The sequence below is a fragment of the Lagenorhynchus albirostris genome, chromosome 11 (assembly GCF_949774975.1).
Source record: "Lagenorhynchus albirostris chromosome 11, mLagAlb1.1, whole genome shotgun sequence".
NCBI lineage: Eukaryota > Metazoa > Chordata > Mammalia > Artiodactyla > Delphinidae > Lagenorhynchus > Lagenorhynchus albirostris.
Window position 1 is genome coordinate 38,480,291 of NC_083105.1, and position 23,106 is coordinate 38,503,396.

The following is a 23,106-nucleotide window of genomic DNA, read 5'->3' on the forward strand; positions in this document are numbered from 1 at the left end:
AAATGGTAGTATATTTTAACCAAATAGATTTGATTCAATCTACATGTTAACAGGAATCAAAGAATATTGAAATATTAATGTCTAGACAGAACACTTATAAGTGTTATTAAGTGCAAATAAGATAAAATCAGTTTTTATATACAGTAGATACTGGGGCTTTGCAGATGCAATGTTCATTTGATTCTTTCATCCATTTCTAAGTAACCCTGGGGGGTCCCAAAATATCTGATCTGTTGTAATTTTTCTGGGTAGCATGATTTTGAAATAGAAACAAATCACCTAGCTCAGCCTAGTCATCAGGCTCCCACATCCACTTTTCAATGCAGTTTTACTCTTTTCTCATTGATGTTCAACTTCATTTGATCCTCACAACAATCATACCAAGTGGGGCATTCTCTCCTTTTTACAGATGAGGAGAATCAGATAATTATATACTATAAGTGGCAAACAATTGGGGGGTTTGCAAAGATCTTAGAATATATTCCTTGCAAATGTCAATAATCTACTGTCTTTAAAAAGTGCGGCATTCCACTGTAGAACTACTAATACATTCAAATCATTTTATTTCATCCTTCATTAGCAAAAGAGCAGCATGAACAGAAAAATAGCATGCAACTTCAATAGTTAGGCAAATACATCTCAAATATCAGACGTCTATGAGACAGTAAATAGCTAACTAAATGTTAAATAATAACAACATATTTGAAAACAGTTTTAATGGTACAAAAAATAAAAGCCCGAGATCTCCCTCCTCTATTTAGCAAATGATGCTACATTTTCCCCGTTCCTTATTATTCAGGTAACTATTACATGTATGTATATACATATGTATGTGTGGCATTTTTTCCTTGTTTTTAAAGGAATTGAGTTTAAAATTCTTAATTCTAGGCAAAGCAAACTCCTTAAGAATAAAAGGTTCTGTGATACACACCTTACCATACTGTTCAAAAGGAAAGAACATATTGCTGGAATGTCAAAGATGTAGACTTAAATCAGCTGTTAACATGAATTCACTATATCATTACACTGGATGAATTTGTACAAGTCACATAGCTTCTCCGGTTATCTGATAAATTTGCAAAATAAGGGAAATTTGCAATAACATTCCTAATATCCACTCAGACTTCAAATAATCTAAAATCCTATTGTTCTATGATCAGTCTCTAAGCGTATCACTCTTTATGACTATCCAGATGCCACTATTAACTGATTACATTTACCAGAATAAACAGTAGCAATGAAGAGTATCTTAATTCGAATAGCTATGGCAAATTAAAAAGAAAAAACTATTGAGTGAAACTGAAAGAATCCTACGAAACAACCTTCTAATAGATGAGAATATAATTGCATGCTGCAATTATATACATAACAGCATTTCAGCTGAACACCTTAAAATCATTTGATTCTCTAAAATAGACTAAGTCAATAAATCTAGTTTTTCCTGGAAATTTTATTTATTTTGTAGCAAGTGTTAAATTGCCATATCCCATAGTCTGAAAAATACATTATTAAACAGTATAAATCTGCCCAGTGCCTTAAAAAGAGTGATAAAAATTAACTCCATTTGACCTTATGATGTTGCATAGAGTTCTTGGAATCCAAGAATTTAATTCCACTGGCATGTGCAGTCTATAGGTTCCTGGAGAGTGTGCAGGACTTCAGTGCCATTGCCTGAGCAATACAGTGGCACAGTAAAGTTGCGCACCCCATTTTCACGACAACACTTACAGAATCTTAGATGGCTCTCAATATTGATGTTAAATATGGTAGCTGATGGGCATCTTCCATCGCAAGATGCAACATTTATCTGTAAGAAGAGATGAGAAAATTGTTTAAAAAATTTTAGAACAGTGATATTGATTCCACTAAGGTAGCACATTGTTTGTCCAAGATGGCAATCTGACATAATTCAAAGTATGAAATGTGCACACATAACTAGACAGATCTATGGAATATAGTAATCACAATCTAATGATTCTATTGTAACCTGTATTGTATCACAATTAAGTAGACTATAGAATCAGACAGGTCTTATTAAAGTGGGAAAAGTTAGAACTAAGACTATTTTTGCTGATTAAAATTACACACTTAAGACAGTATGTGGTTAAATATATTTAGGTTTAAACTTCCATCTCTCTGTATTGCAATTAACATTCAGAACTGTTGATTATTTATGCCAAGAATAATTCATACTTCTTCACAAACAGAATATTTTAATATTAGAATGTAGGAATAATCTCCAAAAGTTAAATATTTTAAGTGTTGGCATTTTGTTGGCTTACAAACTTACCAGTGCTGTGACACATATACTTCTGGAAAGACACATACGCTTTATGTAACAAATGATATTTTTCCACTTACAGAGGTTTGACTTATACAGTCCTGTTTCCTTATGATTGATCTAATAATCACTTTCTGGCATATTCTTTCGTCTCGTTTGCCTGATAAAATACAGAATGTATTTATTCATCAAAAGTCCGTATCAAATTGTTTCTTAATTCAATTAAACATATGAATATATTTATAATTGAAAACTGATATATTTATATAAAACATATTTCTATAATAAGAGATAGTGAGAAGTTTACTCTTACATAGTGTATGTTAATATTTATTTTCAACTTTTCTCATATATTTTCTAGCTTTATATTTATCTCTTTATCTTATTGTCTTAGAATAATTATCATAATCATAAATCAAACATATTCCACACATGGAGTAATGCTAACATCAACCTGTGTCAGGTGTATATTTATTATTATATTTAATGTAATATTTATACATTATATTTTAATGTAATACATATTTACCTGTACATGTACAGGTAAATATACATGTACATAATTAAGGCATACATACATACATATATATAAATCAATTTTAAAATATAAACTGATAGATTTAAAATCACATTATCTTAATGGATATTAATGTAAAATTCAAGAATGTAACTGAATTATTATCAACCATGTTGAAATGTATGGATGACTCATACTTGATTTTATGGCTCTGAAATGATGTCACAATTTCTAATGAAAACACTTTGTATTAATTAATCTATTAATATGCTTCTGTGTGCATGATGTATTATCACTTGATAATACACCCAATAATATATAGTTAATGCTGTATGACAGAGAATGTAATCCCTGAATCAGGATACAAAACAACCAAGGTTCTCATCTCACTCTGTTACTAATTTGCTCTGTCATTTTAGGAAAGAGACTAAATCATTCTGAATTTCCTTGTTTGCAAAAGACTGGAATTAGAGCTCCAATCTTCAAATGAGTTTAGTCACAAAATCTTTATTTAAAATAAATGCTTGAGGGCTTCCCTGGTGGCACAGTGGTTGAGAGTTTGTCTGCCGATGCAGGGAACACGGGTTCGTGCCCCAGTCCGGGAAGATCCCACATGCCACGGAGCGGCTTGGCCCGTGAGCCATGGCCGCTGAGCCTGCGCGTCCGGAGCCTGTGCTCCGCAATGGGAGAGGCCACAACAGTGAGAGGTCTGCGTACCGCAAAATAAATAAATAAAATAAAATAAAATAAATGCTTGTATGAAATCCCAACATGTGAAGTATATAAAAGTTAAGCCACTCTGGTTGAAGCAGAGATGGGTAGCAAAGACTGCCTGAAATTAAACTGTTCTTTTCAAGGTCATCCATGACTTTCAATTACTATTTTCAAAGATCACATCTCAGTTCTCATCCTACTTGACTTCTCAGCAGTGTTTGACTCAGTCTATCACTGTCTCCTCCTGGATACACTTTCTGCACTTGGCTTCCAGAGCGTACTCTTTGCTCTGCCTCCCATCTCTTTGTGGCTCCTCCTCAATCTCCTATGCTTGTTCTTTCTCCTTTCCCCGACCTCCCAAATACGGTGTGGACTGAGGCTCAGTGTTGGTGGCAGAGGGCAGGCTGTTTTGTTCCTTATGACGCTTTCACCCAGTGGTTACTTCATTAGCCCTTCTATTCTCATAAGTTTTAAAACAAAGAATAGTCAAGAAGGAAACCATCTTTGACATGACCTATAAGGTCCTTATCTTCTTCTATCACTTTCATCCCTGTGCTGTGACTGTACTTTGCCATTTCCTCCACCTTGAACACTCTTCACTCTACCTGGCTGGCTCCCAAGGACATTCAGTCCCTATTCAAATGACACCTCATCACAGAGGCATTCTCTAATCACGCACTTAAATGAACAACCCAATTTCCCTCCCTCTCCATCACTTTTATTCTGCGCTATTGTTCTTTATACCATTCATCACTACCTGACATAATAGTGTATATTTACCTCTTATTGTTTCTTCCCCTTCTTGATAACATACACTATGCATGCAGATATTGTTTCATCCTCTATCATGGTCCCAGTGCCTAAAAGGGTGTCTGGTACGTGAGAGGCACTCAGTAAAAATCTGTTTGTGTTAACTCATTCAATGAATGAAACTGGGACAGCATAAATGTATTGTTAGTTGGCTGGATTTGTTCATGCCAAGAGCCATTTCCTATTTATTCCTCAGAGACTTTATTGTAACACATTTTGTTTAGCGTAGCACCTGCAACAATACGCAGTATGCACAGTCTCTCTGATAAAGCCTGGTCACCCAAAAGCGAAGACTACAGACGGGGGTTCTCTAATGCCAAAGCAGAAACTACTTCACAAGGCCTTATACCTCAGATGAGAGAAAATGAGGGGGCTTGTTATTATTCTGTACTTCAAAGAGCTTGGCAAAATTGAAATATCCTGAGGCCAGGCACTGGAGAGGCCTAAATCTATTGAGTATTATTGATTAGCGTGATACACTTTTCTGAACCTTCATTTCCTCACCTGTAGGGAAACCATACCTACCTCCCCACCTACCTTCCAGAACTGTGGTGAAGATTCGTTGCAGTACTGTCTGCTATGGGTTTAATAGAGTGTTGACACGTGACGGACAATCAATAGTAGCAATACGGTCAAGTCAAACAGATCTTCCCCTGTCTGCCCTCAGATAACATAAATACACTCACTTCTCTAATAATTAAAATGGGGTTACAGAATTCAAGGTGTTTACATTGCAATGTGATTCTATTCCTATATCTCATACCTGTGGAAGAGTCTAGAATCTAAAGAAGCAGAAGGAAAAAGACATGAGAGCATAAAAATATAAACTTCCTTAGATTCTGGAGCCTAAATTTCACTCATTGAGTTCTTGATACAATGACTATTTGATACACATTAGTTTACATTTGATTCAGAGAAAACAATGAAAAACTGCTCATTTCTAATGAGCAAAAATTTTCATTAGTATGTGTCTAAGAGCCCCAGTAATTAAAAAGCATTAAGTGGTACTCTATTACCCACTAAAATCCTGGCAATATAGCTGTTATGGGTTGAATTCTGTCTTCCAAATACTCCTATGTGCCTCAGAATGTGACCTTATTTGGAGAGAGGGTTTTTTTCGGAGGTAATCAAGTGAAAAAGAGGTCATTAGGGTGGGCCCTAATTCATATGACTGGTGTCCTTATGACTGGAAATTTGGAAACAGATCCACTTACAAGGAGAACACCATGTGAACATGAAGATGGCCGTCTAACAAGCCAAGAAGAGAGGCCTGGAGGAGACCCTTCCCTCACAGCCCTCAGAGGGTATCAACCCTGCTGACACCTTTGTTTTAGACTTCTAACCTCCAGAACTTTGAGACAATCAATTTCTGCTAAGTCACCCAGTTTCTGGTATTTTGTTAACAGCAGTCCCAGCAAATGAATACAAGAACAAATTGGACATCCGAATGTTTGTTGTGGGTGGGTATGAATGTGTTGGATTTTACTTTTCACACCTCATGTAAATAGACTCTGTCGTTCCAGCCCTGCACTGATGAGCAGACATCATCAGTCAGCCTCCGCCCTCTCCTAAAACTTATACTGATGATGTTCCAGAATATCACTAGCGGTTAAGAAGCAGGCTGTGAGATCAGGCCTGGAGGGAAATCCCACAAGAGGTATGACTTAGACGAGTTACTTAAACTCTCTAAACTGAAAATCAGGATAAATGCAGAACCCATCATTGGAATTTTGTGAGAAATAAATTGTCAGTAGAAAACAGGTGAGTTTCTGATTTATAAGCTGTTATTATGTTCAATAATATATATTTTACTTATGTTTCATCAAAATTTTAATTTATTTTATTTTTTTAAAGATAATTATTTTATTTTATTTTTAATTAATTAATTTATTTATTTTTCACTGCGTTGGGTCTTCGTTGCTGTGCGCTGGCTTTCTCTAGTTGCAGTGAGTGGGGGCTACTCTTCGTTGAGGTGCAGGGGCTTCTCATTGCAGTGGCTTCTCTTGTTGTGGAGCACAGGCTCTAGGCGCGCGGGCTTCAGTAGTTGTGCCTCACAGACTCTAGAGCGCAGGCTCTGTAGTTATGGCACACAGGCTTAGTTACTCCGCGGCATGTGGGATCTTCCCGGACGAGGGATCAAACCCGTGTCCCCTGCATTGGCAGGCAGATTCTTAACCACTGTGCCACCAGGTAAGTCCCTAATACATTTTAATATTGTTTTCAATATGACTAACACCTCTAAATAGACAAGACTATTCTTACATATTTATGGGATTTAGCCCTTCATGAAAGAAGTTCAGAAATCTCCCTTGAGAGGCATGATAATTTGTGTCTAAAAATCCAACCCTACACAGTGGCATTATTAACCTGAATTGTGTTGTAGACTTTTTTCCCAAAAGCTTCTCTAAACAATGTTAAAATTACTATTTATGCCAACTTTCCTAAAACTTTTTTCTTTTTTTTGTTTTAGTATTTTCATTGGATTTTAATAACTTTATTATATGTGAGATTGAACATTGTTTTCTATTATTAAAGTGAAATTTGCATTAAAATGAAACTAACCATTTTTAAATACACAATTTCGTAGCATTTCATACATGCAAAATGTTGTACATCCACCACCTTATCCAATATCAGAACATTTTCATCACCCCAGAAAGAAACCCCATACCCATGAAGCAGCACTCCTCCACTCCCCTCTAAAACGTTTTTCTTGACATAAATTCATGAACACAAAAAATAAAATCATAAACACATAAATAAAAATGGTTGCATGAATACCCCTCTATTTCAGTCCTTAAAATCATTAAAACGCACTATGAAATAAACCTTATAATTCAAATAAATATATTGCATGCACATAATTTTGTCAAAATAATTATGGGAAGTTTTATATATATGATTTAAATATAATTGACTAAATTGGTATTTCTCAAATGTATTATACAGAACCATATATTTGTTCAAATAGGTTTGGAAAATATCACACTTTGTATATCCTTATTGACGTCCCATCATAACCTCCTTTGTGTAGTTCAGCCTGTTCAAAGCACATTTGACCATAGGGCACTTTCAAACTTAAAACCTACTGAAATCCTGTGCAATACCTTTTGAAAAATGCAACAATAAATTTCTAATATTTAAATTAAAATTCATCTCAATTAAAAACTTACGCTCCAGAAGATAAAGATTAAATTACAAAATAATCAACCGCATGACAAAAACATTTAAATAATAAACATTATAAAATTTGTTTCCCTCATTGCAACATAGGAACTGAATTTTATGTGAAAAAATAATAATCATGAGCAATTAAAACTAATCAAATTAATGTATGTAATTTGTCTTCACTTACAGATCTTGCAACAGCCTTCATTATAAAGCTTTACAATCCCTTCATTCTAGGAAGAAAAAAGGAATAATGTTAAAATTCAGTGTTTTGTCATTTCATCCTAAACTAGAAATAAAAAACCAACTTTCTCAATATTTTTACTAAACATCACAAAGACTTTATAGAAAGATGATTGAAATTTAACAATTTCTAATAAGAATTTTTGTTTGTAAAATTAGGAGCAGATGTTTTGTTTAAAATTTGTTATTTCTTCATTAGTAATATGAAAAGGTGCAAAAGGATTAACTTACTTAAAAGAACCCATTTTAAATACCACAAAAGATTTTCTTACCAAATCAAAGTACTAATAGGGACTCTAAATAGAGGCCATTATATCTCTTAAACTCCTCGAAACAATCTGAACTACTTTTTGAGACTAGACTGAGTTCCTGAATATAACTGAATGTTAAAATGATGTCTCTTTTTCTTTAATATTTTATTATTCAAAAAAAATTCCCCACTTCAGGATGTCTCTTGACAAAGGCTAAATTAAGAAAATTTCATCTATTTTGGAATTCTTACAGTAAGTTGCTAATTGCTTTTATTAACTTGCTAATTGTAATTCAAATAAAAGAATTTATTCAATAAAAATGAATCTGTGAAATAAGATGATGCCTAAGATTCCTTCAAGAGCTGAAATTCTATTACTTTAGTACATATTGTATCTCACTAGCCAGCCAACTAGCTAACCATCATCACTAAAACGGCACATCATGAAAAAAAAGTGAAACTGTGCTATTTCTCCACACTTAAAGAAAAATATTGCCTCGCACAACAGAATAAAGCTTACTTTTCATTAGGGATTATTATCTCCTAAATAATTAAGGCTACAAAGAATCTTTTTTTAAAAATTGTGTGACTTTCGAAAATCTACTCTCCCAATAGGCTCTTCTACGAGAGAAAAGGGAATTGGAAGAGCAAAACTAAAGAATCAGCAATGCTCTGGCATGTGCTGAGTTTCACAGTGGCCCATGCTCAGAGAAACTACGGCAAATTTCACTTAGGCTAGTATGCTTTAAACAGCGAATGACAGCATAAATCTGCTGTGTGTTTAAGAAAGAGAAATTTGACCAAGTTCTGATTGATGAGTTTATTAATCCATATGGAAAGAAGAGGCTAAGTTGGCTGATCAAAGGATTTTTCAATAATCCTTTGGTCTACATATTAAAAACCCAGACATAGCATCATGTCCATTCAGGGAGACTCAAAATTATTTGGAATGCCATATACAACTCAAAGTGTCAAACTGAGAAAATATAACAGAGCTTTTATGTATACATGAAAATAAAACATTTAGCAAAATAAATAAGCCATAATGTATGTATGTATGACCTTGGAAAACATATTAATGTGTATTTTCTAAATTATATTTAATGCCAAATTTTCTTAGCTATAACAAAGTACAAACCATTTTGCATTCAGTCTCATTAAAAGGGGGACAGACCATACTGTACTTCAGAATCATCGTCCCTTCGTCAGTCTTAACACATTCAAATGTGGTACAATTATAGTTCCAGGTGCTCCCCTCCTAAAAATAAAAGAGAAAGTTACTGTTTGCTTATTAAAATCTGCTATATTTCTTAAGTAGAATGTTTCCTATCCTACTGAATCAAAAGTGAAGATTCAGAGAGCTTCTTGTAACATAAAATGTCCATCTGGCAATGTCCCCAAACTTATCTAAAATAATTAAAAATACATATATGTGGTATGTGTGTGTGTGGGTGTTTTGGTTTCATACTAGAACCAAGATGTAAATGTGAAACAAAGCAACAGAGAGGAAAGAAGCAAATAGGTATCTTTTTCTACTACAAAATTAATTATCTAACGTGGCCAAGTGTCAAAGGTCTTACTCTAATATTCCCTTACTAATTATAAAACAACAAGTCATAATACTTAGTACACCTCCTCTCTTGAGGTTTGTTTATTTTTCCTTCTACTCCCTTATCACCAAAAAATTTAAAAATCTTTGGATGATAGTGATTATTCACTGTGGTTCTAGTTTTCTATACCTTCTGGTTATTTTTAAACATATCCCTATTCTTTTAACAACTTTTTCAACATACTAAGTGTTTACTTCATTCTTTTTTAAAAAATTTATTTATTTAATTTATTTATTTTTGGCTGCATTGGGTCTTTTTTGCTGTGCATGGGCTTTCTCTAGTTGTGGCGAACAGGGCTACTCTTTGTTGTGGTGTGCGGGCTTCTCATTGTGGTGGCTTGTCTTGTTGCGCACCACAGGCTCTAGGTGCATGGGCTTCAGTAGTTGTGCCACTCAGGCTCAGTAGTTGTGGCACAAGAGCTTAGTTGCTCCGTGGTATGTGGGGTCTTCCTGGACCAGGGCTCGAACCCAAGTCCCCTGCATTGGCAGGCGGATTCCTAACCACTGTGCCACCAGGGGAGTCCCTAAGTGTTTATTTCATTCTTGATTTCAGAATTCCTATTTAGAAATAAAATCAGCTGAAAATAACTATTATATAATTATTAGGCTGTAATTGTTGATATATTTTTTTATTTTATAACCTGCATTTTAAAATGCTAGTCAGACTCTGACTTGAAGATTCCTTGTGAACCAGCAAAGAATTCTGACAAACTTTATTTTCTGTAGATTCTATTTTAATGTATAAATATCATCAGGTCTTCTATGAATCTCAACTGGAAAAGATCTATAAGTCCAGGTATAAAAGAAGATAAAACATTCAAATTTGAATATTAATTCTAATATTCAATTCAAATAGTACTATCTAATTTATCTGAAATCAAAAATTACTTGTTCCATAAGAATTAGATTTCTAGATAACTAAAGCTTATCTTTGAAAGAGCCAAGAGTTAACAATCTTCATATATGTTTACCTATATTACTTTACTTGTTGTGTTCTCAAAAAATATTCTAAACATAATTTAATCTTTCATTTAAATTTCAGGGCTATCACAGGATTACTGACATCTATAGAGTTTATGTTGCTCTTTTACTAAATCCCCACATGACTGTATATTTTCAAGTAGTCTCTGATTCCTTTTCTCTCACACCTATGTCTCCTCATTTTATAAGCTTCCTTTTTCAAGTCTCCCTCTTTAAAATGATATAATATGAAACAAATATTGCTATGATTAAACAAATAAACAATATCAACATTATTTAAATCAATAACACTATTTTTCACATAATTATAAAACAATAGACTATGAAACAATAAGATAATTGTTCACTTTTCTTATTTAATAAAATGCACAGGATTGGAGAAATCTCTTTTTCTTTTGGGTCTATGAGTAATCCCTTGTACTTAAGAACAACATAAATAAGACCTCCATATAATTAAACTATTAATGGAAAAAATTTAAGGATAGCAATAATAAATTGGAACTACCTTCAGGTAATGTAAATTATAAACAGAATTTGTGAGCCTCCTAAATCTGATGACAGCACTAACAACTGTACTAATACATGGTTCCATTCTTCTATTCTAAAAAAGGAAAGGAGTAGGTCAGTCTTCAAACCTCCATAGAGTTATTATGAGATAACAGAAGAATTCTGAATAATAATTTTATTGTTTTGGGCAGAAAGATGTGGTATAGCATTCATTACTCTTGGGATCTTCTTTTTAAAAATTTTTTCAAATATTCTTAATCTTTTGTCATATTTACCCACTGAAATCTTTGATACCTGAAATAATAAAGTGCTAACAACTTGAGTTTCAGATTTCTATCAAAATGTTTCATTTCAAATGAGTGAATAAAATAACATTGTTCTCTTCCTTTGTTCTAATTATTAGAAATCAACATTTCTCAAAGTCCATTCCTAACATCTGGGGAAAAAAGTAAGGATCTATGATAAAATAAGTTTGAGAAACCATTTTAACATGCTCCTTTACAACAGAAATCAGATACTTTAAAATGTAACTATGTCTTGTGTGTTGTAAGCATGCTGTATATGGGTGTGCTTGTTGTATGTGGAACACTATGTGTGTGTGTGAGTGATATTTTTCAAATTTGTGGAACAGCTTCTTTAGAAAATAGCACAGACAGCTACCCATGGAGCACATTTTAGGAACGAAGAAATTCATACCTCATATATAACTGATGTTCCATTTTCCATTTGAAATTTGCAGGATACATTTTTGCAGGTACCACAACAATCATAATCACTTGGCGATGGAGTGTATACCTGGTGCTGTGCATAATAATAATAATTTGAATTAGCCAGTAACAATACTGATATTTTTAATGAATTCATTCTGAAAGTGCTTCCCAATACAACCTATGCTGTCTCAGAGCACCTGTAAAGCATTTCTGAGGTTGAATTTGAAGCACTTCAAATAATAACTGACTTTATATAGCTGTATTAGAAGTGAAGTAGATGTTAACCTTTACATCTAGCAGCCAAGATTCATCAAGTAGATTTAACAAGCTCAGGTCAAACAAGCTGTATAGGTAATAAGATTCCTGAAGCTCAAGGTTATACACATGAAAAGGAAACTGCATTATATAGATAAGTTACAAATTAACAGATTATTAAAGAACTATTCAAGTGTATATTTTTAACTTATGGAGTATTCACTCATTCAAATTCTACAGCTGCCATTTAAAGATTAATTAACTCTCACCAGAATGACTTACAAAGAATACTTACAACATCACATTCTTTTGAACAATTCAACATTGTAAAATTCAAAGTGTGGAAGCCTGTAAGGTTATCTTTCTCTTCTAGACACTCTACCATGTAACAAAAGTCCCCTTCCAAATACTTTATCATAGATTGGCCAGGATTCAATACTGATACTTCTTGAAACACACACACATCATCCTTTTCTAAGAAAACAAACAAAGTCAACAAAAAGTACTATATTAAGTTTTTTATTAACTGATCATTGGAACTTTTATTTAAGTTTATGTTTTTATTGTGATATGCAATTTTTTCAAAACCAGTAAAGATCTTTACCTTTATATATTGTTAACAGCTCAAGAGTTCACTTAATAATGAATGTAGTATTTATTCCTTAACACAGAGTAAGAAATTGATTCCTAAACTCAACTGCTATACACTGTTTGAACTGCCTCTAAAAACTATACTTTATAGCAGATTCCAGAATTTTAGCCCAAAGTGATCATCAAGCTACTTGCTGTTCCCTCTTCTGGAAACATAACATGACAATTTTGGGGAGTGGATATAAATGGAGGCAAAATCTAAATCAATAACAGTAGGTCTCTTCATGAAGGGATTGTGTAACATTTCATGCTTTTTGTTATTTTGAGAGAAATTTTTCAATTTTTTGTGTTGCAAAATAAAGTCATATAAATCATACTTTATGATGAAGGTAGGTGATATAATGTGCTATCACATCATTAAAAGTGGCTCATAGTAGGCTAGAATAGTGATGAAGAATGCAGCTCAGAAGCTCCTTGTGCCTTGCGAACATAGGATTTAACTCTTCTCTCATATAAAAATACAAAAGTTTTAAGCTATTAAACAAAAGTTTATTTTCTATTAACCTACTAATACTTAATATGAAGATTTGTTATTTCATAGAAAAATCAACCTTATGCTTTGCAGTGTTAACATCAATAATAATAAAACAGTGAGCAAAAATCTCTTTTAGATGTTGTCTACTTTTAAATTAAATTATATACACTAAAAAGAACCCTGGCATCAACTTTAAATTCTGTGAAGCCTCTGAAAATGAATCATTTTTATGTCCTGTTACCAAGTTTCTCAGAACATTTAGGAATATTACAAAAGAGGAAATTGAAAAATAAAAAGTATACTTTTTATACTTAAAAACTGGCCAATGGCTTAAAATGTGTAGTACATCTCAAAACTTATTTTTAATTTATTCATAGTAAACAACAGATATCAATAATATTCATTATCATTTAAAAGTTTCAAAAAACATAGTTACCACAGAGATACTGTACACATCCACAGTCACTCTGAAAGTTGAGGTCTATTGCATGAAATTCTCCCTATTAGAAAGATATTATTATATGACTTATCAATATGGCTTATTATATTACCATTGTAAAAAAAATGCACAATATAACATCTAATAAGTTTCCTACCCCACAGCCACATAGCAAGTTCATAAAAATATTTGACAGTGAACAAGCTTTGATTAACCCAGTGGTCATTTAATTAGTAGCCTATAGAAAATACTCACAATAAAAATGTGATCATAGACCACTCAATCTCTCTAAACTTAAATTTCCTTATCTATTAAATGAGTGAAGGTGGATAAGATGATCTTTATGATTTGTCCTAACTTTAAAATTATATTGTTAGATTCTGAGCTTCTAGTGGGCAATTAGAGATAAAAGAATGCTTGCTAACCCTAGAAAATTCTCTTGATGAAAATGTTCTTGATCTGCTCTGTAGAGGTGGTCCAGAACTCTGATGTCTGCATCAGAGCAAGGCTTCTTTAGCATATAAAACAAGAGCAGAAGAGTGTAGTACAATGATTAGTAGCACAGGCACAGGAACAAGACTGCCCTTGTGCCAATCATGCTCTGCTACTTAATAGCTCTGTCATCTAGGGCAGATTACTTAGCCAGTCTGCTCCTCACCTTCCTCATCTGTAAAATGGGGATAATAATACCGTCTGCCTCAGAATTGTTGAAAGAAATAAATGGATCAACATATGTAAAGAGCTTAAAACAAGCTGATGTACAGAAAGTGCTATAACCTTTAGCTGTTAGTAATTTGCTGTTATGACCAATGCTTAAACTTTTCCCTACTAGGGAAATGGTATAGGTTCTTCTCAAGTGTAGGACTCAGGCTTAAAGTTTCAAGGATTGTATTTTAAACATCAACTTTTCCTGGGTGTGTTTAATTTTCATATGACATCAGTAATAAAAACTAATTTGATTCTTGACACAAAAAATAACTCAAATTCATAGTAATATATAAAAGGCACTTTTCTCCATAAGTTAATAATATCTCACTTTTTATAGTGCTTTACGAGATGTAAAGTAGTTTCATAGACATTAACGCCTTTGATGTTTTATGACTTTTAGTCATTATACAATTCTAATGGGATTGGAAATAAAATACTGGAATACAGAGTTAAAAATAATAATAAATCAAACTCCCCCAGTGCATAAATTACTCCAAAAGATTAGATAGTGCTTTTTTAAAATATATCACCTTAGAGACTTCTCTGGTGGCGCAGTGGTTGGGAATCTGCCTGCCAATGCAGGGGACACGGGTTTGATCCCTGGCCCGGGAGGATCCCACATGCCGCGGAACAGCTAAGCCCGTGCGCCACAACTACTGAGCCTGTGCTCTAGAGCCCGCGAGCCACAACTGCTGGGGCCCGCGCGCCTAGAGCCTGTGCTCCGCAGCGAGGGGCCACCGCAATGAGAAGCCTGCATACCGTGGCGAGAAGTGGCCCCCGCTCTCTGCAACTAGAGAGGGCCCACACAGCAACAAAGACCCAATGCAGCCAAAAATAAATAAATAAATAATAAATTAAAAAAATATATATATATCATCTTAGACACTGAAACAAATATTTAGCAATTTCAGGAACAATGGGTCAGGTCAATACCTCTGTAGAACAAGAAATGTTAAAAATAAATTGCCTTGCATGAGCGTTTAGACACAACCCTTGGTCTAATTCCTGAAGATCTCAGTCTATCATTTACTCTCTCTAGACCTCAGTTTTCTTACTTATAAAATGAGCTAAATATATCTACTTTGTAAAGAGTCAATGAAATAATATACAAAACTTGTTATGTAAACTGTGAAGAACTTGAGAAAAATACAATATCAGAATTCCACTCTTTTCTGTAGGTTATATATATAGTGTATACACAAAATAATCCAAGAGAATTTTTATGAAAGTTACTTGTAAAGCTTAAACATTGTATGCAAATCACAGATGGTAACTCATCATTAGAGTAAATGTTAGATTAATGCTTTGTTTTTGGTTTTTTTTTGCGGTACGCGGGCCTCTCACTGTTGTGGCCTCTCCTGTTGCGGAGCACAGGCTCCGGACGCGCAGGCCCAACGGCCATGGCTCACTGGCCCAACCGCTCTGCGGCATGTGGGATCCTCCCAGACCGGGGCACGAACCCGTGTCCCCTGCATCGGCAGGCAGACTCTCAACCACTGCGCCACCAGGGAAGCCCAATGCTTTTTTAAAATACAATTTAATTAATTTATTTGACATACAAAAAGCTGTACGTAATTGATGTATACAACTTGACATATTTGGAGATAAGTATACATCATGAAATATCACCGTGCCATAGACCCATCCATTAACTCCAAAAGTTTCCTCCCACTCTCTTATTTATTATTATTATTATATTGTGGTAAGAACACTTAGCAAATTTTAAAGTCTACAATACAGTGCTGTTAACTATAGTCACTATGCTGTACAACAGTTCTCCCAGCACTTATTCATCTCGCATAACTGAAACTTTGCACCCTGCTTTTTAAATGAAACAGCGGCATCCTAAGAAGGGTTCTGTTACTTTAAAAACTGCCTCATTTATTCCCCTGAATATAGCCTTGGCCTGAAAAGTCTGAATGAGTTTCTAATGATATACATTGTTTGAGAAGGAAAAGAAAAAGAAAATCTTTGTGAAAGAAAACATGTTTTCTTTGATAAATAAGGCCAGGAATATATTATCTTTCTCAAGTCTTAGAGGCATACCATGGAGGTAAATATTTAAAGAAAAAAAAAAAAGACTTGTAAAGCACCATAACCTCCATCTAATGGTTAAATAAGTGATACCAGAGTCATAATTATTATTTCTAAAAATTAAATTTTGGAATTTCTATAAGGTTTGCATGTTCATACATAACCCCTAACAAGGTACAGACAGTTACATGTTTATACCCCCTCCTCCTCTGAAACAGATGCATTGTTAGTGCACTTTCTTAAAGAATCATTGGAAAACCTTTCATTATTGAGGTAATATATTTTCAATACTGTGCTTATTTTAAGACCGGTGAACTTACGTAGATATAAGGCTGGTAGATTCAGTCACCAGTGGAAAAAAAAATAACATATTGATTGTACTTTCCTGTCTCAAGTATAATTTAAAATGTTGACTGCTCCCTAATATCAGAGAAGATTTAATCTACTTCAGTACAACTTAAAGAGAATAATTCCATTAACTCTGAAAAGAAATCAGAAATGAAAGCAATAAAGGAAGAATAAACTGATTTAAATTATATTAAAATTCAATAAAAATATGTGTTCTTACCACTTCACAAGTTGGCACAACAAGACTTTCACAGCTACATTCTAAAAGGCAAAAAACAACATATTTATATTGATCGTATATATTAATACATTCTAGTAAAACTTTAAAATATGAAAATTAGTTACCACAGTGCCATATTGGACAACATTGACCAGATACATTTTCTTTCACAAGTTTCATATCTTGTGCACAGTCGAGTAGTGGCGTAGGACAGAGATTTGGCTCACACACTAAATAGAAAAATAACATTTAGAAAAAACTAAATAGAAAAAAAAGATTAACTTCACGTAGTTGCTGGTTTTCACTAGCTACCATTTAGTTCACTGCCATTACTGATGTGATACATGGACTTGGATCTCCCCAGAGCTGCCTCTCCCATCACCCAATTGCAGTGTGTTGGTAAGGACCAAACAAATACAAGCACATACAATAACAGTAGTAGAACTAGGACACACTCATCAGGTTAAGAGTCCTGAGAAATGGCAGGGGGGCAAGAAGAGAAAGGAGGTGAAGAGGGTATGGAATCACGTGTATATCTAGAAAGTCTAGGATGATGAGAAAAGTCATAGCTAATCTATTTTGGGGAGGTAACAATACTGTCCAAGAAGCACTCTTAGATGTATGAAAACATTACATGTATTTAATATGCTAGAACTCAACTAAGGTCTCATATAACAGTACAATTAACATGCACTGGCCTTCTTAAATATTGAACATATCTAGATATTTTTAATTAGTTAAAATATACTTACCACAGTAATACTGAGGACAACAGAATTGTGTAGTATTAAGATCCACAGTGAGAAATTCTCCGTCAGTACATAGTGGAATAGGTTCAGTGCAGGATTTGCAAACTAAAGGTGAAACAAAAAGGCAAAGTCGCAGCTGAGCTAAAAACAAACTAGTTATCAGTTCAGATTACTGTACACATATAAAATCAAAATAAAAATACATTATGTAAAACAAAATAGGAAGCAAGGAAAATAAGGATTTAATAAACGGATCTCCTTATTTGGTCATAAAAACAATAATACTATCTGAGTGTATTGCTTTATACTTGCCCAAGCACAGTGACACAGAAGAACCATTTTACCAGAAATATAAGATTTCAGGAGTAATTTGTTCTTACTAGGATCAAAATACCATTGATATACTTATTTTTCTTAATTCACTACTCTGGATCACTCCCATGAATGAACAATGTAGTAGGCACCTGTTCTTCTGAGCTCTTAGCATCCCTCTTCCAACTTTGATAACAACTCTCTTAATGCACTTGAGGAAATGCCTCACCTACGCAGCCTTGGAGTGACTCTTAATAAAGGTGCCTCACTCTTACCAGGCCCATGTGTAGGAAAAACCCACTTTAGATGAATGAGAATGTCTTTCTATAGCATTTGAGTCATAAATAGAGGCACATCGAGACAAGAAACGGATATTGCTGACTCAATCATTAGTGACTGACACCTAGAGAAGCTGGTTTCCCTTCTTCCCAGGGCGTGGCTGAATGCTTCATCTTGATTCTACAAAATCTTGATTCCCCAATTCTCCCAATAATTGGTTGTGCTTAAGCTAGCCAGAATCAATCAGTTGTTGCCACTGCAGTCAAAGAACCTTAAATGATACAAAAAGAAGTGTTTTGATCTACATAGGTTTATCTGAAACCTACATTAATCAACAGCCTTTGATATGATAATTCCTCAGTGAAATGGTAAAGAGAATTCTTTATTTTTCAAAGTCTAGTTCGTCAGAATATTTAGCTCAAATTCAGTCATTTCCCAGACACCTTTCATTTATTTCTACCATTCTCTTTTCGAGATCATCTGCTTACACAGGATATACAGGAGATGAAGTTTTAAAAAGGTGAGCTGCTTAGCAGAGTCATTTATTTCGTTGGTTATTCAGGAAAGCCAGGGCTAAAGTTTTCTCTAAAAAGAACTAGGTGCTAGCCTTATTTTTTTTTTTGATTATATTACCTTGATCATGTTTTCAATGATATACATAGTCTTTGTCGATAGGGAAAAGTAGTACTAATTGAAATAATTGTCAAGAATCATTTAAAATGCTGTACTTTCTTTTCTGCTATTCTTGTTCAGTTGAATTTTAAGAGTATATCAGCAGAATATTGGTTACCATTGAGTCCCATGAAATTCATATGAAATGAGAGATTTTCCCTAGATCCTCCCTCTTCTTCCAGGAAACGACCTCACAGAATGCTTACCACAGGCAGGAGGAAAGCAGCAAGTCTCTTCCTCTTGAACCTGAAGCATGAACTGGTCTTCTCTGCATTCTGGCACTGCAATTTCGGGGCATTTGAGTGGGTCACATTCTGCAGAAACATTCCAGAGATATTTGGAAATGTGTATAGAGTGAGACAATAAATAAATGAAATAGTGTGGCTCAGTTCTCTTTGAGTTTAGTGATAATTAGCTCATTAAAACAATCTTAATCTTAGCGGAAATATATAGGAAATAGCAGGTTATTTATATATAAAATAAATACTTTTACATATAAAATATATGTAAATAGACATTTAAAATATATATATAACATTCTATTAATCATATATATGATTAATCATCTGTATGTATGTATGTGTGTGTATATATATACATATATATATATATATATATATAATCTCCTGCCATAAAATCTTAGCAGAAATATATAGGAAATGGCAAATTATTTACAGTTAAAATATACAAATATATACATTCAAAATACATATTTCCACTGAAATTAAGGTTTTTAGAATGAGTTAATTATATATATATATAATAAATAGATTTAAAGTTCATATACATACATATTTATAAAGAAATTGCAGGTTTTTAAAAAGCTACCTTTAGCAAGACAGCTCTGCAAACAATCTTTTATAATAAATTTCCTTGTAGACACAAAAATGAGAATTTAATCCACTACTCTGAACAGTGAACCTCATTCTTACTTTTCCTAATTAATTACTCACCACAGTGGTACTGTGGACAGCAAGAAAGAGGGCTATAGCCAACGATCAATTTTTGACTATCTGTACATGTTGGAATGGCAGTTTCACACAAAGTCATGTCACAGCCTGGAAATAAACAGAAGTATTAAAAAATTTGTGAACACAACTAAAATCCTGTGTTTCTAACTCAAAGCAGGGAAATGATTCTCACTATGCGTGTTTTTACACTACAATTAAACCATTCAGCTCATAGAATGGTCATATGTGAAAAGGCAGCAGAATTAAGGTCACCTATTGTTGTCTTTGACCCCTGATTGTCATAAGTCAAAGATTCCCAGATCTTTTATCTTCACGTATTTCTGAATATTATTATTTGATAATAGCCAGAGTTTTGCATGTCTATTTGCAAAATCAACAAAACTATAATGAAGTAAAACTTGCTTTGAGAAAGTGTAGGTGACATTTATAGCAATACTTTCATTGCTACTTTAACCCCATACTTTTTTTTTTTTTTTTTTTTTTTTTTTTTGCGGTATGCGGGCCTCTCACTGTTGTGGCCTCTCCCGTTGCACAGGCTCCGGACGCTGCAGGCTCCGGACGCGCAGGCTCAGCGGCCATGGCTCACGGGCCCAGCTGCTCCGCGGCATGTGGGATCTTCCCGGACCGGGGCACGAACCCGTGTCCCCTGCATTGGCAGGCGGACTCTCAGCCACTGCGCCACCAGGGAAGCCCCAAACCCCATACATTTTTTTTAACACCAAGCATCATGCCTGCCCTGCTTTTTCACAAAGAATATCAACATATTTTGTGGCATTAACAGACTGTAAGGCTCCAGCCTGCATACATACTGCAAACTTCCTTTGAACAGCAGGTCCACTTATCAATGAAGCCCAGGACGACTTCAGCTTCTCGTTCACAAATTGGCGAGGGCTCTTCATCACAATCAGGTTCTATGGGAATAATGCTTCCATTCTCCAAACATTTGTACAGGGCACATTCGTCAATGCCCCCATTCCAAACTTCCCCAGCAGTTCGAGGCTGGTCTTCACTATCAGTGCACGCTTAAAAAGATGGTCAATGTTATATCACTTAGAACCTGGGCACGAAAATAAACCAAGCTGTGATGTTTTGATTTCAGACTGTGACTTGGCCCAGTGACACAGATAACATGTCCCATTATCTACCCTTTCTCAGCTTCTTCTTTTTGTTCATCAGCTACTAGCTTACATTTTTCTTTAATGAAATTTTTATATTCCACAGAAAATCTTTTTCCCTTCTACAACTATCTATAAATTTGCATGTCCTCTTCTATAAATAAGATGATTTGTTAATTTTTTAAATTCATTTTAAGTCTTGTTAATACAATTTATTTAGCTTGAACAAACTTGGTAACATAAATTTTAATTGGTTTTAAAATATCAACTGTTAAAACTGGTATTAGAAAACAAGGTAGTCTCTACCTCACATTAACATGTTTGTCATATCAAAATTCAAAACATTTCAGCTTTAAAATCTAAATGTAGAAAGTAGGTAGTCAAGCAAAATATTATTTAGTGACTCTATTACTTTTATTATGAATGTTTTACATAATGATAAATATGGCCCTCTAGTAGTTCTTTTAAGGAATAATAAAGATAAATGAAGTGACCACCATATTCCCAGCCTCCAGTGAATTTCTCTTACTTTATTTACTACCAAACCAATCTCACAGGTCCCTAAAAACAAATATAACCGTGTATATTCTCAAGTTCTTCCACAAATACTTTCTTCAGTGGCAAACACAAACTTTTTTCTGAAACAATATATGCATTTCACTTCTACTTGCCTTTCCCTTGAATTACTAGCGTTACTTCTGACCATAACAATGAGCCCTATGATAGATAAAGTACAACACTGCAGTTTTCTCAGTTGGGCCCTTTTTTATCCACAACCACCACGGAGACAATGTGTCAGGATAAAATGGTTTGAAAATGAAAGTAGAAATACTCAATGTTTTCTCCCAGATAACAACACTTTCTGAAATTTCTTGAGTGTTTATTTTTCTCTAGGCATTGTTACAAAACTCTTTCTATTATTTTATGTATCCCCACACTAACCTTGTGGGATAAGTCCTATTATTTTCCCCATTTTGCAGATGCATATCCTCAGGCTCATAGAGGTAAAGCTGAATCATTAATACGTGAAATAGTTGAACTTTCAATTCAGTCCACACACTATTCTCTTCATTCTTAATTTGCCATATTCTTTTCCAGTTATTATAAGCATAAGTAGAGATTAAAACATACCACCACCGAAGTCCCTAATTCTGGTAACTTCAACTGAAATCATATTAAAATCAAATTACATACTCTCTTCCTTTCCAACACTTAAGGTGACCTTTAATCAGTCTTTCTCAGAACATCTCTCCAAGTTCTAAAAAAGTATTATTTATTTGCTGGGTCCCTAAGATGTCATTTTGTACTTCTCTGCTTACCACATTCTTCCTCTGGAATGCATTGAGTTGACTCTGGCCTGTGAAGAATGGTTCCATTTTTGCACACACAGTCTTCTCTTAAATCCAGACATGAAGAGTGTCCATAGAACCATCTGTTCAGACATGTTCTTGCTTCACAAGGTCGCACGCAGGGTTGATATTCCTTCCCCTCTGGGCAACTCAAAGCTATAAATAATAGAGGATTTGTGGAATTTGCTAATGATAAAAGTGACCTACTTGAATTCTAGTAAAAGGAAGAAATGTTAAGTTTTCTTTCTGAAAATAAATTTTGCACATTTTCAGTCTCCTCAAAGTCTACTTTTCATGTATTACTTAACTATAAATAGAAACAAAACAATCAATGAGTATTTTTGGCCATCTTCCAGGTGTCCAGCTAGTATTATGTTATAGCAGGAAAAATTCATCTGATTTATATCAAATAAATATGACCAAAACACAGCCCAAATTTGGTTGGCATAAATATAGAGTCAACTATTATGAAGTTACTGCTCTGTGCAGTAGGAGGAGATACAACAGTCCACACAGAATAAGCACAGAAACATGTTTTAAATATGCAACTCAACCAAGTCATAGAAAAGGAAAATCCCGCGTATTTAGGCTTAATCCTTCACTGTCAAAAGAAACTACCATTGCTGAGCAGTTTCTAAATTATGTTTCAGAAAATTCTTGTTGATTTTCAGTGATCTTAAAAAGTCATACTGTTAAAAAATGAACATGCAGCTGGTGGAGGTGTAAATTGGTAACATCT

General features: G+C 34.1%; 1 protein-coding gene across 1 annotated transcript in view; it reads right to left on the reverse strand.

Moving 5' to 3' along the window:
• Positions 1-1,606: 1,606 nt before the first annotated feature.
• The window catches only part of OTOGL (otogelin like), a 147,801-nt gene continuing 126,301 nt past the window's right edge, over positions 1,607-23,106 (reverse strand). The window contains 14 exon segments of the mRNA XM_060164963.1: positions 1,607-1,807; positions 2,362-2,441; positions 7,678-7,723; positions 9,122-9,241; positions 11,777-11,881; positions 12,341-12,519; positions 13,608-13,671; positions 16,921-16,961; positions 17,046-17,150; positions 17,673-17,774; positions 19,139-19,246; positions 19,886-19,990; positions 20,713-20,925; positions 22,338-22,523. Coding sequence (XP_060020946.1) covers positions 1,607-1,807; positions 2,362-2,441; positions 7,678-7,723; positions 9,122-9,241; positions 11,777-11,881; positions 12,341-12,519; positions 13,608-13,671; positions 16,921-16,961; positions 17,046-17,150; positions 17,673-17,774; positions 19,139-19,246; positions 19,886-19,990; positions 20,713-20,925; positions 22,338-22,523 — 1,655 coding nt within the window.